Below are 16953 nucleotides of genomic sequence, written 5' to 3'. Positions count from 1 at the left end.
AATGGGAAGAAAACAAAACCTAGACAGAGGGGACCCAGCTTCCCCTTGTTAGCCACTCTCCTTATTAGCTGTGCGACTTTGGCTGATTACCTGGCCTGCCGGGTTCTGTCTTTTCACTGATCTGTTGAGGACAAGACACAGGCTCGGTGCCCAGGAGGGATCGTGCTGGTCCCCAGGTTGGGGCTGAGGTCAGTGTGCCCTCGCAGGGTTGTTGTAAGGATTATGACGTAAGTGCTTGAATGTGCATAAAGCACTCGATCGAACATGTGGTCTGTTTTAAAGTGTCAATAAATACTAGCACTTACCATTCCCAGGGAAATGCAAAGTCCCTGAGACTGGGCCCCAGAATCATGGAGAAGGAAAAGGAAATGTCGGAGGTTGTGGAGGGATCAGGCTTGCTGAACACCAAGTCCGCTCCCCCGGGCAAGCTCTGTTGCTCCGCCAATTCCACACCCCACCTGCACCACACGACCTTCTGGGGTCATGGCCACACACCACGCTCTGTGCTGAGAGGAAGCCCCAGGCGCGCGGACCTTGGAAACACAGCCAGGCCTGAGCCCGCACCCTGCACCAGCATCTTGGAATTGCTCTTGAGAGTGAGGGACTGAGTTAAGAAACCCCAATTTCAAGGTAAAAGAGAACAGTCCAGCCAAGCCCATAGAAATCCTAGATACAGCTTTTTTCTGAGCAAAAAGCACTGGCCTTGGAGTCAGCCATCTGGGCACTAACCCCATTCTGTCCCTAATTTGCTGCATGACTTTGAAAATTCCCTGCATCCCTCTGAGCCTCAATTCAGTTTTTGGTGCAATCGTGGGGCTGGGTACAGTGATCCTGCATCTCAGCTGCGGTGAGATTCTCTCCACCCCCTCGCTTCCACCAGAGTGGACCGCTGGGGTCTGTGATCCAGTGAGCATGGCGGGCCTGTGCGAGCTCACGGGCTCAGGCATGTGCTCCCGTGGGTCTACCGGAAATTAGCTGCAGAAAACAAAGGAATGGAGCCCAGCAAAAGGGAGGGTTCGCCCGAAATATCCCTTTCCCTGTCTCTGCTCTTCCAGCACCAGAACTGTAAAAAAATAAATGTATGCAATGCCAGTAACTGGTGGCCTCTCTGGCCTTGTCCCCAGGACTGCCAATGCCATTCCAGGCAAGTGGTGGCCGGTGTGGGGCTTAGGGGGCAGTGAGTGGGTGGCCTGGTCCGAGCCTCTGGCTCAGGCAGCTTTGGCTGGAAGCAGCCAGGACAGGAAAGGGCAGGCCGGGGAGGGGCCAGGGAGGGGTGGAGACAGGGCTGCTGTGGTCAGTGACAAACGCTGGCTGCAGTCCAGCCAGCCCTCTGCACTTTCCCGAGCCCGACGGACTGCCACCTCCACTGCGTGCACAGTCAGCCGCGGGACGGAGTAAGTACAGATGCTGCGTCGGGAGGTCCCAGGGGCTCGAGGGCATTCGAGGAGAGGCGAGGGTGGGTTCTAAAGTTACGGGGTGTGGAGGGTTGCAAAGCTCTGGAGGAGTCCCAGAGTGACGGAAGAGTCCCTGTAATGTCGAGGACCGAGGGGGCCTCCGAGGCGACTGAGGTGCATCCCCCAGCTATGTGACTTTAGGCTGGACACTACATCTGGCCGAGCTTCAGCGTCCGTATAGGTAAGGTGGGAATAATTATACCTTCTGCACGAAGGTTAAACACAGCGGTGACTCTCACCCAGGCACATCTGGTCGTGTCTGCAGAGATGTTTGGTCATCACCACCGGGGTGGGGAGGGGACTATTGGCCTCTAGTGGGTAGAGGCCAGTGATGCTGCTAAACATCCTGTGGTGCACAGGACAGCCCTGCCACAAAACACGGTCCTGCTCAGAATGTCAACAGGGCCAAGGTGGAGAAACTGAAATCAGGCAGTGGGGACAGAATGTCTGCTGGACAGGGGGCGTTCAGTAAATGGCAGCGTGTGTCCGGAGTCTCTGGCCTTTAGCAATCAGAAAAAATTATCCAATAGAATCCGCTTCCCTGAGACAAGGGCACCCTGCCTGGAGGCTGCCACCCGGGACAGTCACAGTGGCTGCTCGTGAGCTAAAGGAGCCATTTGGCAGTTAGCTAGATAAACAAAATGTAGAAATACAGTGAGCGTAATTTTCAGTTTTTCTGAGGGTGAGGATCTTGGCAAGAAATGCAGCAATAAAAGGGGAAACTGCTGCCCTGGGCCAACGTCCTCATTCACAGATCAGGACACTGAAGCATGGAGATGTCGGGAGGTCACGGTCACACTTGTGGTGTTGATTATGGTGCCGGTTCCACAGGTGTAGAGTGATCTCCACACTCAAGGTGTAGACGTTATGTGCACGCAGCTTTGTGCAGGGCAGTCACACCCCGACCTAGCAGATGCTGAGGGCAGGGAGGGAGTCATTCAAGGTCGCCTGGCCAGTGAGCCCCGGAGCCAGGGAGAGCTCGGTTCCGGATGCCCAGCCTGGCTCTGCTTGCCTGCTCCCTGTCCAGCTCGTGCTCTGACACCTGTGAATCGCAGAGGGGCAGACAGGAGTCTGTTCATTCACTCATTCACACATTGATTCCACGAAGGCGTATGGAGCACCCCGCGCCTGCAAGGCCTGGCAGCTGAGAGCAGCACGGCTGAGGGCCTCTCTGCAGGAGCACGTGCCCTGTGGGAGACAGGCCGGAAGAAAAAATGCCAACGACAATGGCGCAGATGTAATTGATGGAGCTTCCAGAGAACAGCAGTGGAAGGGGAGGGGGCCCAGCGTGCTAGGGCATCACACAGAAGTGACATGTAAGCAGGGGCCTGAAACCCACGCGGAAGAAAGGTCAGGAGAGGATTCTGGGAGGGCTGGCAGGATATGCAAAGCCCCATGGCTGGGACGGGGCCTGCAGTGTTTCAGGAACTGGGGAAGGAAGGGTGAGCTTGGGGGCCTCACGTGACCCAGGGCAGAGTGGGTCCAGGGGCCTCTGGCCAGAGCCAGGTCACACGGGGCCTCTGGGTTAGGACACAAATCAGAGTTAGATTTTACCCCAGACGCCAGGGACGCTGTGACCCCTCCTTATGATTGAAGGAGATTCCTTCATACGCTGTGTAGAATGGTTTGTGGGGGCAAAGGTGGAAGCTACCAGGTGGTCCGTGTGAGAGACGAAGGGGGGCGGCAGGAAAGTGGGGAGAGGCAGCAGAGTTAAGACCCGTCTTGAGGTAGAGCCTGCCCAGCCTTGCTGATGTGGCGCAGGTGGCAAAGGAGGTCAAGGTGACGTCTCCCAGGAAGCTCAGCTCCCGGGTCTTTAGGATCTGGAGGAAACCGTGACTCTGTCTTTCCCTCTCTGCCTGGGCTCCAAGGCTCACGTCCCTTCTTGCGATTGGCAGATATGGGACCGTCGCTCCTCACCTGCATGCTTCCCACGGCTGAGCCATAGCCGGCCCGTGTGGGACGTTACTGTCCAGCTGATTTGGGGTCTGTGGATGGGGGCCTGCCCGCTCCATGCCCGCCCCCTGCCACCTCAGGCCACCTTGGCCTGAGATGATAGATGAACTTGATCAAGCTCCTCTCTTCCCTCTGCGAAAACCCTAATGTCAGGGCCCAGGAGAGGGGCAGCCCGGCCAGCTCTGGCACTCGGTGGGGGCTGACCTGAGGAGTGGGAGGCTCCCAGGCCCCAGAGCAAGCTTGCCCTGGCTTGGAGGTGACACGAAGCTCTGTCAAAGCTCCGCCAGAGGCCCAGGAATGTGATGGCAAAGCCCGGGGCTTCGAAACTGAGACACCTGAAACAAGCAACTGAGGCTTCCTCTCTGAGGACCCTCTGTTTCCTCTTTTGCACAATTCAGATAACGACATCAACCCCAGTTGCTGTGGAGCAGTGTCAATGCGCTAAGGCAGGTGAACAGCTCGGGAGAGGGCTGGGGGCACGCTGGGGAAGGTGGGGGCCAGGAGGAAAGAGGTGTCAACTCCGCAGAGCCACAACAGGGAGCCACCAGGCAGCGCGTGCACCAGTTGGAGGAATCCGGGTTGTAATCCTGGTTCCATCACTCCCTGGCTGGAAGAAGCTATTCTGTTTCACTTAGCCTCAGTTTTTCATCTGTAAAATGGGGTTAGTAATGCTTACTTCTGGTGAGGATGTAGTAATATTTTACTTTGGTAAATGTAGTAATATTTTATAGAGTGTCTAATAGGTCCTTAATAAATAGTGGCTTTAATTAAAAAATAGAAAAAGAGAGAGTAGGCCTGGATGGAGCGAGATTTCTGGGTCCCAAACCTGCAGTCCAGGGAAGCCTGAGTGAACGTGTGGCCCTGGGTAAACAGACCCTGCTCCCAGGGAGACCCGGCTGGCCCTGGGAGGAGCAGCTTCTGCCCAAGATCTCTGACGTTGGGAGTGGGGGACACCTGCTGGCCGTAGCGTGTGGCAGACCCCATGCTGCTGATGAAGAAACCGAGGCCCAGAAGGTGGCTGGGGCTTGCCCAAGGCCATCTAGCCGGCTGCACAGATAGGAGGGCTGAGGCCAGAACCTCACCTGCTGCCCCGGGGCCCCTCCAAGCAGGAACCTCCCTGCCACAGCAGCTACTCTCCAAAAGCCTTTCTTCCCGGTAACTTGCAGCTCCAGTGAATCTGCGGGGGTCGAGCTGAAGTGTTTCTTCAACAGCAACTTGATACAGGAGTGGTTCCCACACTTGGCAGGAGGGACCATATTGTGCTGGAAAATGACTAGTTTCCAGGAGACAGAGATTAAACCACCCACCCACGTCCTTCAGAGACTTCCAGAAGGCAACTCCCAGGCTGGGAACAGATGGGAGTGTCAGCTCGGGAGCCCATACCAGGCTTCTTAATTATCTGCAGACGGGGGCTGTCCTTGGGGGCCGCTGAGTCAGGGATCGCCGGATCAGGAGGATGTGGCAGGACGGGGGAGGCAGGGACCTGCAGACGCCAAATGCCGCGGCGGTTCAGAGCACGGGCTCGGGGCTCGGAACTGGGTCTACATCCAAGCTTTGCTACTAGTAGCGAGCGACTCAGCCTCCCTGAACCTCAGATTGCCCATCTGGTAACGGAACCTATCTCCCTGTGGGGGCGCGAGGCTGAAGGAACAGCTGTGCCAAGACCACAGGGCACCTAGCAGGGGCGCAGGCAAGGCGCCTGACCGCTGAGGGTGCGGGATTTGAACCTGTGTAGCCGCAGGTTCTGCAGGCAGAACATGCAAAACGAGCCACCTTCTCAGAGTTCAGGGTGCAATTTGGAGGCCAGGGGTGGCAAGGGGTGACCTGCCCAAGCTTTGTTTGACTTCACTCAAACAAAGACTGACCTACCGCCCAGGTCCGCCTGACTCCCACGCCCAACGGCCACTCCGAGGGCAACTTCTCATGCAGCTGTCTGGGGCTCCTTGGAGTTTGGTTTGTTGGGTCTTACGACGTTGCCGCAGGCTGCCCCTGCTCACCCTGGGTCTGGGGGACCTGATGACATGGTGCCCACTTGGGGAGAGAAGCCAGGGGAGGGGATTCACTCTGCAGCCTGGGAATGCACTGGCTAGGCTGCTGCCAGCTCTCGCAAGACTGTGTGTGTGCGGAAAGCGTATACCCCACGGGACAGCCCAGGAAATGGGGGTCTCAGATGGGGCATTGGCCAGATGTGGCCACGCCCACGGCTCACACTTCCATAGCGCGTGTCCCCCAAGCACACCATGGTGGAGGTGCTGTTATTACCTCCACCCTACAGGTGGGAACGGCAGCTCAGGGTGTCGCTGATTTGCCCTAAATCACACTGCGAGGACCCAGTGGGCCTGAGACTTGCATCCAGGCAGCCAGCTCCAGCGAGGATGGAGGGAGGACTCCTGCCCGCAGCCAGACCGGGTGGCGTGGGTGCGTTGGAGGTTCCCAGGTGGAGTGAAGGGAGAGGGAAGGGAGGACTGAAGGCCAAGGCGGGAATGATGGAGCGCCCCGCGAAGGCCAGCCCAGGAAGCCCCCCGGAAACAAAAGGTGAGAGCGTCCTCATCCAGAAGTTGAAGAGAAGAGAGGCCTTGGTCTGCTTAGGCTGCCACAACAAAGTCCGGACACTGGGGGGCTTGAACAACAGAAATTGCTTTTCGTACCATCCTGAAGGCTGGAAGTCTGTGGTCAAGGTGCCAGCAGGGTTGGTCCCTCACAAGGCCTCTCTGTGTGGCTTAAAGTCTTGCTGTGTGCTCACGTGGTCTCTTCTGTTCACGTCTGTATCCTGAGCTCCTCTTTTGTATTTTTTTTTTTCTGAGATAGTCTCACTCTGTTGCCTGGGCTAGAGTGCAGTGGTGTCATCATAGCTCACTGCAATCTCGAACCCCTGGGCTCAAGTGATCCTCCTGCTTCAGCCTCCCAGAGCGCTGGGATTACAGGCATGAGCTACTGTGCTGGGCCTCCTCTTTTTTCCTATAAGGACATAGTCATATTGGGTTAGGACTCACTCTAGTGACCTCATTTTAGCTTTATCACCTCTTTACAGGCCCTATCTCCAAATGCAGTCGCATCCTGAGGTGTTGGGGGTTATGAGTTCAGCATGTGAATTTTGGGGGGGACACAGTGCAGCCCATAACAGAAGAGGAGGGAATCTGGGATGCTCACATTAGCAGAGTAGATTTCCTTAGAAGGGGAAGGGGTCTCTGTGAGGGACAAGGGCGGTCCGCAGCAGCCCCCAGGCGAGGGAGAAGGGGACCGACGGGTGTCGGTCCTGCCGCAGGGGGATGCTCCCTGTGTTGGCTGCATGAGTGGGATAGCGGGATGAATCCAGCAGTGCTGAGGGCCCCAGGGGTAGCTGGTCTGCGTTCATAGGACCATGAGGCCTTGCCACATGCTGGACACCACATTGCAGGTGAGAGGCCATGCATGGAAGCAGCTGCTTGTACCCTGGAAACCTCAGAGATACTGGCAAGGAAGAACAGGAGGCCAGTCCCCCACCCATCTGCCCCATCACATATCTTGACGTGGATGAGCGGAGGATTATTGACCTGGAGGCCGGGCCCCTGCCTCAGGCCAGCCCTTCCCCTGCCTCCTCCTTCCTCTCCCTACCGCGAGATGTCCACGTCCCATATACCCTCTCCTCCGGCCCCGTGGGTGCCATCGCTTCTCTTTGAAGAGCAGTGGACCGCACCTGCATGTTGGGTGTTGGGCGGTGACATCTCTGGAGTGTCAGCCCCCCTCACCTCTCCGTCTTCTCCCTCCCTCCCGTCCCTCAGAGAAGCGGCACCAGCCCCGTGCCTCTCTGAGAGCACCCTGTTTTCCTTCCAGAACGAGGGGCAGCCATCATGCAGCTCTTCCTCCCCTTGTGCCTGCTGCTCCTCAGCCCTCAGGCTGCCACCTTCCGCCGCCCGCACTCCCGGGAAATGAGGAAGAGGGTCCAAGAGCTCCCTGCAGCTGCCAAGGCAGCTCCCAGCGGCAGGGACTTCACCTTCAACCTGTACAGGGCCTTGGCCTCGGCTGCCCCCGGCCAGAACATCTTCTTCTCCCCGCTCAGCATCTCCACCAGCCTGGCCATGCTCTCCCTGGGCGCTCGGTCCAGCACAAAGACGCAGATCCTGGAGGGCCTGGGCCTCAAGCCGCAGGAAGACGAGGAGGAGCAGCTGCACCGAGGCTTCCGGCAGCTGCTGCAGGAGCTCGGCCAGCCCCGCGATGGCTTCCAGCTGAGCCTCGGCAGCGCCCTGTTCACGCACCCCGTGGTGCACATTGGGGACGCCTTCCTCAGCGCCCTAAAAACGCAGTACCTGGCGGACGTTTTCCCTGCCAACTTCAAGGACCCGGCCGGGGCCCAGAAGCAGATCAACGATTATGTGGCAAAGCAGACCCAGGGCAAGATCGTGGACTTGATCAAGAACCTCGACAGCAACGAGATCATGGTTATGGTGAATTACATTTTCTTTAAAGGTAAGGCCCTCGGGCTCGAACCTGAACTTCCTCTCTCTTTTCTGCCGCTTTTATCGAAGAATGCCTGATTGCGCCACATAAAGGAGTGGGAGGATGTTTAGTCCTCTCTTGTGCCTGCTATGAGCACAAAGCCGGCAAGCAGCGCGGGGGACGGGAGCACAAAGCAGCGCGGGGGACGGGAGCCTTCCTGCCGTGGAAGGTGCAGCTGTTGAGCGCAGGACGCTGTTTCCTCACAGAGGAGGAGCTGGTTCCTCTCTCTGGGCCCCAGGGACACCTGAAGCCACAGCTTCCACGCAGGCTCTGAAGCACAAGCCCATCATGGCCACTGCGCCTAAGACACCCACGCCACGTCCACTTGGGGACAGGGACCTCAGAAGGGCTTAGAGGGCATCTCCCAGCCCCCCTCACCCCCAGATACCGGCCCCTCTGCCTTCCCTGGGGTCAAGACTTCCCCAGACCAGCGTCTGTCACTCTGAAGACTCTCCTTCCCGTCCTCAGCAAGAGCTGGCCTCCGGCCTTTATGTCCCTGCTCCTGCTTCTCCTTCAGGACACTAACACCCCCCCACCCCCCTACCCCTGCATGGGGCCTGCTTGAGGGCGGGAAGGGGAGGGAAGCAGGGGTGGAAGAAAAGGGAAGGGAGGGGAGGAAAGCGGAGGGAGTTAAATTGCCAACATGCCCTTCCTATGGCCACAGATAGCGAGTGCCTTAGACTATTAGGGCTGCTGTAAGAAAAAAACAAATCGAGGGCTTATAAACAACAGAAATTTGTTTCTCACAGTTCTGGAGGCTGAGCGGTCCAAGGTTGAGGCCCTGCAGATTTGGTGTGCAGGGGGAGCCCTCTCCTCGGTTCACAGACGGCGCCTTCTTGCCGCGTCCTTGCTTGGTGGAAGGAGCAAGGCAGCCCTCTGGGGTCTTTTGTAAGACACCGGTCCCATTCCTGAGGGCTCCACTCCCGTGATCTAATCACCCCCCAAAGGCCCCACCTCCTGATACCGTCGCCTTGGGGGTTAGTTTCAACATATGAATTTCGAGGGGACACAAACATTCAGACCATGGCATTGAGTATCAAGCTCAGATTCTAAGATTTCTTATCCCCTCGTCCAGGGCTGTCCCCATTACACCAGGCTGCAGAAGAGTTGAAGACTTCCCAATGGGAAAAATCACACATTTCCATGATCCTTACAAACTGCTCTGTGAAACTTAGATCAAAATCCAACACTGGGGTAAGAGTGAAAAACAGAATAACTCACCCAGATATCAGGCAGCATTCTCAGCCAGCTGTGTTTTTTGCCCTTGTCACTTGGATATTTGGGCTTGAGTAATAGCAAAGAGAATAGCAAAGAACGTTAGGGGTCCAGGGCCTCTGAAGACACGCCAGCCTGCTTGTTTTTTTTGTGTGTGTGGAAGGGCGGGCCCGACGTCCGTGCCCGCCCGCTATCTGTCGGGTTGGTTTTGTTTTTATTCGGTTGGTTCCTCGCTGTTGGTTGTTGTGGTTTCTGTATGGTTTCTGTTTGTTGTCTTTCTTTCTCTCTTCCTTCCTTTTGTTTGTGGGTCTTTTTTTTTTTCTTTTTTTTTTTTTTTTTTGCCCATGCATTTTTTTTGTTGTTTGTCTTTTCTATTTTTTTTGTAAGCTTGGTTGTGAATACTATTTTGAATATATTGTATAATAATCAGTTCAATGAATCTTACTCTTATATCATGCAATAGAGCTTCTCCTTCTCACACAGAGCTCCCTGCCATTTCTCCCCTGTTTTCATCTTTAGGTAAGTGGGAGACAAGCTTCGACCCCAAAAGCACCAAGGAGCAGGACTTCCATGTCACCCGGAAGAAAGTGGTGCGTGTGCCCATGATGAACGGCGAGGATGAGTACTACTACCTCCTGGACCGAAACCTGTCCTGCAGGGTGGTGGGGGTCCCCTACCAAGGCAACGCCACCGCCTTGTTCGTTCTCCCCAGCGAGGGAAAGATGGCGCAGCTGGAGAACAGACTGAGCGAGGAGACGCTGAGGAAGTGGTTTAAGATGTTCACGAAGAGGTACCCTCAGGCCACTCCAGGGCCAGCCTAACCCCACACACCCCCAGGGAGGTACATGCCCCCGTCGGGCCACACAGCCGTGATGGGAAGGACTCACCCAGCCAAGGAGCTGCCTCTAAGCCCAGCTGGCGGGGCCAGGGCTGGAAGCTGGGTTTTCCTGGGGTGGTGTCAGGGTGGGCAGTGACTTCTGGGGAGTTCCACCCTAGACAAGGGGCCAGAGGAGCGTTAGGAAGCCTGGGGGAGGGAGATGGCGGAGGCACGAGCTCAGTGAGCTAATGCTCCAGAACGGTCCAAGAAAGATCCTTTCTCTCTCTAGGGAGCTTGAGCTGTACCTTCCCAAGTTCTCCATCGAGGGCTCCTATCAGCTGGAGAAAGTCCTCCCCAGGCTGGGGATCAGTGAGGTCTTCACCTCCCACGCTGACCTGTCCGGCATCAGCAACTACTCCAACATCCAGGTGTCCGAGGTGGGTCCAGAAGGTCCTGAGCGTCTGCCTTCAGAGATCACTATTCCATTCCTTTCCGTTTCCGTTCCATTCTCTGTCTCTGCATCTCTCTCTGTCTCTGTCTCTCTCCCTTTCCTCTTTTCCCTCAAGAAGTGAGCGTTTCCCCTTGGTCTTACCCTTCATGCAGTGGGAAGCCCTATCCGCCAACCGTGCCTGGGTTAAGGAGTCCTGTATTGAGCAAAGGACAGACTCCGGCACTGGCTCCTTCACTTACCGGCTGTGTGATATCCAACACATACTTCAGTCTCTGAGCCTCCTTTCTCTCCTCTATAAAATTGGAGGGTCACACTTCACTCTGAGAAGTCAGGAGAACTCAATGACAGACACACGTGTAGTCACCGTCCAGCCCAGTGCCCGGTACAGAGTAGCTGCTCGATCGTTCATTTCCCACCTGCTCAGGTGCATGGGGGCTTTGACGGGGATGCCCACAGGCAGAAGATTTTCTGTTTGCTGTAATGGCTTCTCCGAGCCCCTGGCGGCTTGGTGATGCCTGCTGTCCCCCCTGCAGATGGTGCACGATGCCGTGGTGGAGGTGGATGAGTCAGGAACCAAAGCGGCTGCAGCCACGGGGGTGGTCTTCATGTTCAGGTCAGCCCGACTGAGCCCTCCAAGGGTGGTGTTCAACAGGCCTTTTCTGTTACTCATTATAGAAAACGGCAAGAACGTGATCTTCCTTGGCAAAGTGACCCAGCCCTAAAGTGAGTTCTGATATCCACAGGCCTCCACGGTGGGAGCTGGGGGTGTGCTAGGCCCATCTGTCTGCTGGTAGCTAGTGATCTGCACAGGCCTAGTTGTCAAACAAGGCATCACGGTAACAACAAAAAGATGATTGATTGCTTCCTCTGACACAATTGCAAGACACGGGTGCCTTGGAGACCCTTGGAGAACACTCAGTCTTGTCCTCATCTTTCATCAGTGGAGATTAGCACTGAGGCCCAGAGAGGCTGGTTAACTCACCCAAGCTCACACAGCATGATACTAGCAGAAAGAGGCCCAGAGGCTACATCTCTGATGTACATCCCAAGGCCACAAAACTCTGTAGGAGGGTCGTTCCAGAAGATGAGGGCCACCAGGAAGCACATGTCCAAGCCTGGTCCCCCACCCATCAGCAACAACGACTGTCCGTTCATCATGGTCTGGAAAACCACTGGAAGGGGAGTCTGGAATGGGGCTACTATCCCTGTTCTAACCAGCTCTGTGACACTGGGGTTACACTGTCCCTCTCTGGACCTCAGTTTCCCCATGTATACAATGAAGGATCAGGGCAAGGATCCAATCCCAGGACCCTTGAAATCATATAGAAAGGCTGGGGTGCACCCTGCAAATTATAGCTGATTTCAGTACACTCAAGTGCCATTTATACTCTCATGAAAACAGGTGGGCATGAGGGTAGACACGGCCCGATGCAGGAGTGCATCACCCTGTGGATGAAGTTATCGTCTTATGGGCCTGGCTGGGGGTGGAAGAATCGAGGCCTGTTGTAAATAGTAGAGCATCACTCGCAGACACCTATTACTAGCTTTTCGAATTTTATGTCAGCAATAACAATAAAGCATTTTGCAAACACTGGGTATCGTTTTCTTCATGGAGGCACCTCCGGGGATGGTGATGGTGACAGCTCACCAGGTTCCAGGCCGGGCGCTGGGCCCGTCTCCTGGATGGCCACATTGACCCCTCGCAACACTCCTGTGAGTCAGAGCACCACTCCTAGCCCCGTTTGACAGACGGGGAAGGCAAGGCTTGGAGAGGTTCGGCCGCTTTCCTATCACAGAGCTCGTAAGCGGTGGAGCCAGGATTTGATGGGTGGGGGTCCAGGGACTGTGACCCCAGTGCCACGCACCCAGCCCTGTGCTCTGCTACAGGAGATGAGCAGGAAGCAGAAGACCTGGTCCAGGGGCATCTCAGCCAGCAGCTCCCCCAGGGCCAGTAGGTTCCCTCCCTCCCTTTAGCGAGCGCAGCGAGTCTCCCTGTCTGTCAAACAAAGGGAATCGGACACTGTCGAGAACTGGTGGATGAGTGCGTGAGCCAGTCCTCCTTCACCGTCTCAAATTGTCCCCTAAGGAGCTGCTCTCAAGGCCACCCCCTGTACTCCCGCCCCACCCTGCAGGTTCGTAGCATGCTTTCCAGGAGGCTGAGCCCGCCACTCTGGTCCCAGGTGAGACTCCCTGTATCACAGTGAGTGCCCATGAGAGGTGACAAGGTCAGAACCCCAAGCTCTGACCACCCCCAAGCACTGAGCACCCACGATGCGCCAGCCCCTGCCAGGCACTTTGCATTTTTTGTCTCATTCATCCCTCGACAACCCAGCAAGATCTATGTGCTGTCCCCATTTTACGGAGGAGAACATAAGTGCTTGCCCAGGGTCACAGCTGGTGACAGTGAGGGGCCCAAGCTCTATGAGCCCAGAGGGCACATGTGCTGGCTGGTGGCAGAGCAGATGGCTGCAGTGGACCTGGACGGCTTATCCGCACTTCTGCTGTGGGCTCAGGGCAGCTCTTCGGGCTGGGGCCTTCTCGTGGGGTGGCCCTGCTCCGTGTGCCGTTCCCTTGCATCATGCCTAGTCTGTCTTGGCAAATGTTTCTCTTGCTGTTTACCGGCTGGTCCAAGGTCAGGGGGAGGCCCCGTCTGTGTGTCACGTATTAAAGGCCAAGGTCCAGCGCTGTCTAAAGTGCCCTGGACAAACAGTCACACAGCAGCCACTGTGTGCGGGGTCGGTGGGCTCCAGTGTAGCTTCTGCAGCACGCCACGTGTCGAAGCGCCATGCGGGGTTATCGCGGACTGTTTAACTCCATCGCCACCTGAGCCTGGGCTGCAAGGGATGGGGAAGGAGCTCAGAGAGAGACTGACAGAGAGAGAGGCAAGAACTTCTGAGGGGTCAGGAACGTTTTCGCGGAAGAGGTGGCACTGAGCTGGTTTTGAAGAATGGGACGGACTTCACCAGAAGCAGATTTGGGCAGGGGTATGGGACTCCCAGGCAGAGGGGACGACTGGAGAACGGGACGTGAGTGAGCCCTGGTTTGTGGGGGAGACATGGAGACGTCAGTCTGGACCAGGGTCGGGCACGCGAAGGACAAGAGGAAGGAGGTGACTGTGCCGGCGGTTCAGTGACAGGGACCCTGGACACGAGACCGTCCATGCTACACCCTGAGTGTCCCCAGGGCCCCTTAACCACGTGGACTCTCCCATCTGCACACCAGTGGATGCCCCCACTCAACCCCCAAGGGCGCTCACACCCATCCACACCTTCTCCAATGCCCACCCGCGCCTCCTGCGGATTGACCTCACCCGCTGGGCCTGTCACGGGTCTGCAGGACGCCTGCACATCGGGCCTGACTGTCCCCCCAGAATGCTCATGCCTAGCCGCTGTGTGAGCTTGCTAGGGCTGTCGTAACAAGGCACCACGGTCTGTGGCTTCAGCAACAGAAACTGCTTTGCTCACAGTCCTGGAGGCTGGCATCGAGATCAAGGTGTCAGCAGGGCTGCTTGATGGCCCTTTCTCCCTGCGTCCTCACGTGGTCGTCCTCCGTGTGCGTCTGGGTCCCAACCTCCTCTTCTCCTCTCCTAATCTCCACCAGTCCTATAGGCTTAGGGCTCATTTTAACTTAATCACCTCTTTAGAGGTTCTATCTCCAAATACAGTCACATTTTGAAATACCGAGGGTTAAGACTTCGACATACAAATTTGGGGGAAACACAATTTAGCTTATAAATAGCCGCACACACCGTTTGAGTTCCCGTAGCTCTTGCCACGTTCATTCTTGTCTTAGAAAGGCCACTTTGATTTCTCTCGCTAACCACATGGACTCTAAACTTCCTCTTCTGAGCTGCAACCGGAATGCAGAAGAAGAATTCAAGGTCAGAGCCCAGACTCCTTCCTACACCTCTCCCTGCAGAGGCCCGGATGAAAAAGAAGGACCTTGGTCTTCAGGAAAAGCACTTCCCACCCCACTGAACAGCCATGCCTGGCCTCCCCTCAGCTGTGGGCCTCGCTTAGCTCATTCATCCAAAGGCCATTCCCGGGGTGCCTCCTTGGGACCAGGCATGGAGCTAGCGCAAAGGTTATGACAACAGCAAGCCCAGCAGACATGGGCTTGGCAATCAGATAGACAAATGAATAAACGTAGAATTATAAACTGTGATGAGGGCAATATTTTTGTCCACAGATATTTATTGAGTGTCTGCTGTGTGCCTGGCACTGTTCCGGGTACCAGAGGTAAACAAAGAAAACAGAAATCCCTGCATGTGTAGAGCTGGCATTCCAGTGTGGCGAGACAATAAAATAGAAAAGAATAAGGAATAAAATAGGACAGTAAAATAGATTGCATATCAGGTGATGACAAGGGCTGTGTCATGTGACTCACATCCAGAACAGAGACCTGGCAGGCACCACCTTGGCCAAGGGACCAGCGATGAGCATGTTGACATCTTGCCCCCTCTGACTTGGTGTCATGAGCCGGGTGCATCACCTCGGAGGGATCTTCCCCCCAACCCAGACCCTCAGTCTAGTCTTGAGGAAACAGCAGCCGATGTCAAGGTGAGGAACAGTTGGCAAAAGACCCAACCAGTCCTCCTCAACAGTGTCAGGTCATCGATGGCAAGGAAATCCCAAGGAATTGTCTCAGCACAGAGGAGACTAAAGAGCCACAGTGGGATGCAATGTGCGATCCTGGAAGGGACCCTGGAGCAGAGAAGGACATTAGTGGGGACACTGGCGAAATCTGAGGAAGTCTGGACTGTGCCAATGACCGTTTCTCAGTTTTGGTAAATGTATCGTGGTTACGTGAGATGTTTACGTTTACATTAGGGGAGGCTGGGAGACCATTTATAGGAACTCTCTCCTGTCTTTACAACTTTTTTGTAAATCCAAGATGGTTTTAAAATAAAAAGGTTTTTTTTAGATAAAATGTTCCCAAAAAAACCCCCACAAAACAAAACAAAGCCATGGAGGGAACAGGTTGGGAGTCACAAAGGCAGAAGCAGGGAGCAGTTAAGGAAGAGAACAGGGACCTTCTGCAGCCCGGGTGCCAAGAGAGTCCCTCTGAGGTGGAGGCACTGAAGCTGAGCCCTGAGGGACAGGCAGGAGTGGACAGGGCGAAGGTTGAGTGTGGACATCGTGAGCAAAGTCCCAGAGGCAGGAAAGGGTGCGTGCTGTTGACAAAATTGAAAGAGGGCAGGTGTGGCTGGAGCTGGCCAGGGAAGGGGAGGGTGGGGAGGGAGGCTCACCCCTTCACTGGCCACCACGACACCATGTGGGGTGCTGGGGCAGGGTGACAGTAATAATAACAGGTGGTACTTGGAGGCCACATCCTCCATGCCAGGCACTGCTCTGAGCCCTTTGCATGTGTGGGCTCAGTTCGTGAAGATGTGAACCGAGGGCCCCCTGTGGCAGGGGCCTGGGGACAGTAAGCAGGTGACATCACTGCCCTCTCCAGCTTCCCGTAGAGCCACTCCACAGCACTGGCCATCTGCCACCCTTCTCCAAGACCACAAAGGTGGGAGTGAGGGACGCCAAGGTGGCTATAGCCACAGACACAAGAGCTGGGTCCTTCGAGTCCCGGGGAGAATCTCGTCATGAGAGACCATCACGCCTTCCCGATGGCGATTTTCTATGAGGACATGCAGAGTGCAGATAACGAAATGCGCCTGCGTGTGCCTGCGCTGCTGTTCACACACACGTGTTCATGCGTGAGCACGTACACACACACGCAGACTTCTGGAGCGCGCGGCTGCTCAGTCGTTAACACGGCTGCAGCCTCTGGTCGCACTAAGAGCTCAGCACACATCTGTCACTCTCCTTATGCGAACTCATTCAGCCTTCTCGACGCCCCACTGAGGTGGTCCCCGTCATTGTCCCCACTGGATACAGGAAGGACCTGAGACCCAGGGCCCCCCGCAGTGGCGACTCCAGAGTAGAGGCCTCTCCCACGGAGGCTGCTGTGAACCTCGTGGGTGTGATCAGGATAATCAAGGTAGATGTTCCTTGTCTCCATCTTTCACACACGTTGGGGGCTCAGGCTGGTGGGGTGGGAGGTTGGAGGGTGGGTTGGGCGGTGGGGTGAAGGAGTGCCAGACATGAGATGGAGTCTCTGCCAACCAGTGTCCTAAGCCCTGTGACCGTGAGCAAACACTCGCGCCCACCTCTCCCGATGCCCGGTGGGCACGATCGTGAGGAGACGCAGTGGAAACCAGGCCAGGGAAGAGGCTGGGGCCTCTGACCACCCTGCAGCAGCGTTTCTCAAACTTGGATTGACATTAACACTTGGGCAGCTTGTTAAAAATATATATTCCTGGCCCTGGCCCCAGGAATCAAAATGTTGTGGGGTGCTCCAAGCTGCCCTTAGGATGCTAATGCACATGCAGATTTTTGGTTCTTTTCTGCTTACAGTACAGGAGGGGAAGGGCTATCTGATTCAGTGTCCATGCCAGCCTGGACACCAGGCCCCTCTGCTCCCTGCTGTGCCACCCACCCAGCCTCAGCGCCTGAAGGTGGCCCTCGTCCTCCGCGTGGAACAGCCCAGCAGCTCTCTGCTACGTGAGTGTTGTTCCAGCCAACCCGGGCAGG

The 16953-nt window shown here is 56.0% G+C and overlaps 1 protein-coding gene across 2 annotated transcripts; it reads left to right on the top strand.

Moving 5' to 3' along the window:
* Positions 1–1309: 1309 nt before the first annotated feature.
* Positions 1310–11938, top strand: SERPINA5 (serpin peptidase inhibitor, clade A (alpha-1 antiproteinase, antitrypsin), member 5). 2 transcript variants are annotated; one of them, XM_012655200.1, is made up of 5 exons: positions 1310–1394; positions 7221–7853; positions 9618–9888; positions 10205–10352; positions 10900–11938. In XM_012655200.1, the coding sequence occupies exons 2-5, from the start codon at positions 7238–7240 to the stop codon at positions 11086–11088; spliced, it is 1224 nt and encodes a 407-aa protein (XP_012510654.1). In that variant the 5' UTR covers positions 1310–1394; positions 7221–7237; the 3' UTR covers positions 11089–11938. The 2 variants fall into 2 exon arrangements, with proteins under 2 accessions (XP_012510654.1, XP_012510655.1); XM_012655201.1 differs by lacking the exon at positions 1310–1394 and adding an exon at positions 1421–1635.
* Positions 11939–16953: the final 5015 nt, after the last annotated feature.

Source organism: Propithecus coquereli, unplaced genomic scaffold, assembly GCF_000956105.1.
Source record: "Propithecus coquereli isolate 6110/MARCELLA unplaced genomic scaffold, Pcoq_1.0 Scaffold468, whole genome shotgun sequence".
In the NCBI taxonomy this organism is placed as follows: domain Eukaryota; kingdom Metazoa; phylum Chordata; class Mammalia; order Primates; family Indriidae; genus Propithecus; species Propithecus coquereli.
This window is presented reverse-complemented; position numbering and strand designations above follow the sequence as displayed.

Coding starts and splice junctions, on each gene's coding strand:
- SERPINA5 (XM_012655200.1), top strand. CDS start 7,238: ATGCAGCTCTTCCTCCCCTTGTGCCTGCTGCTCCTCAGCCCTCAGGCT. Junction 9,889..10,204: donor TTTAAGATGTTCACGAAGAG/GTACCCTCAGGC, acceptor TTCTCTCTCTAG/GGAGCTTGAGCTGTACCTTC. Junction 10,353..10,899: donor CCAACATCCAGGTGTCCGAG/GTGGGTCCAGAA, acceptor TCCCCCCTGCAG/ATGGTGCACGATGCCGTGGT.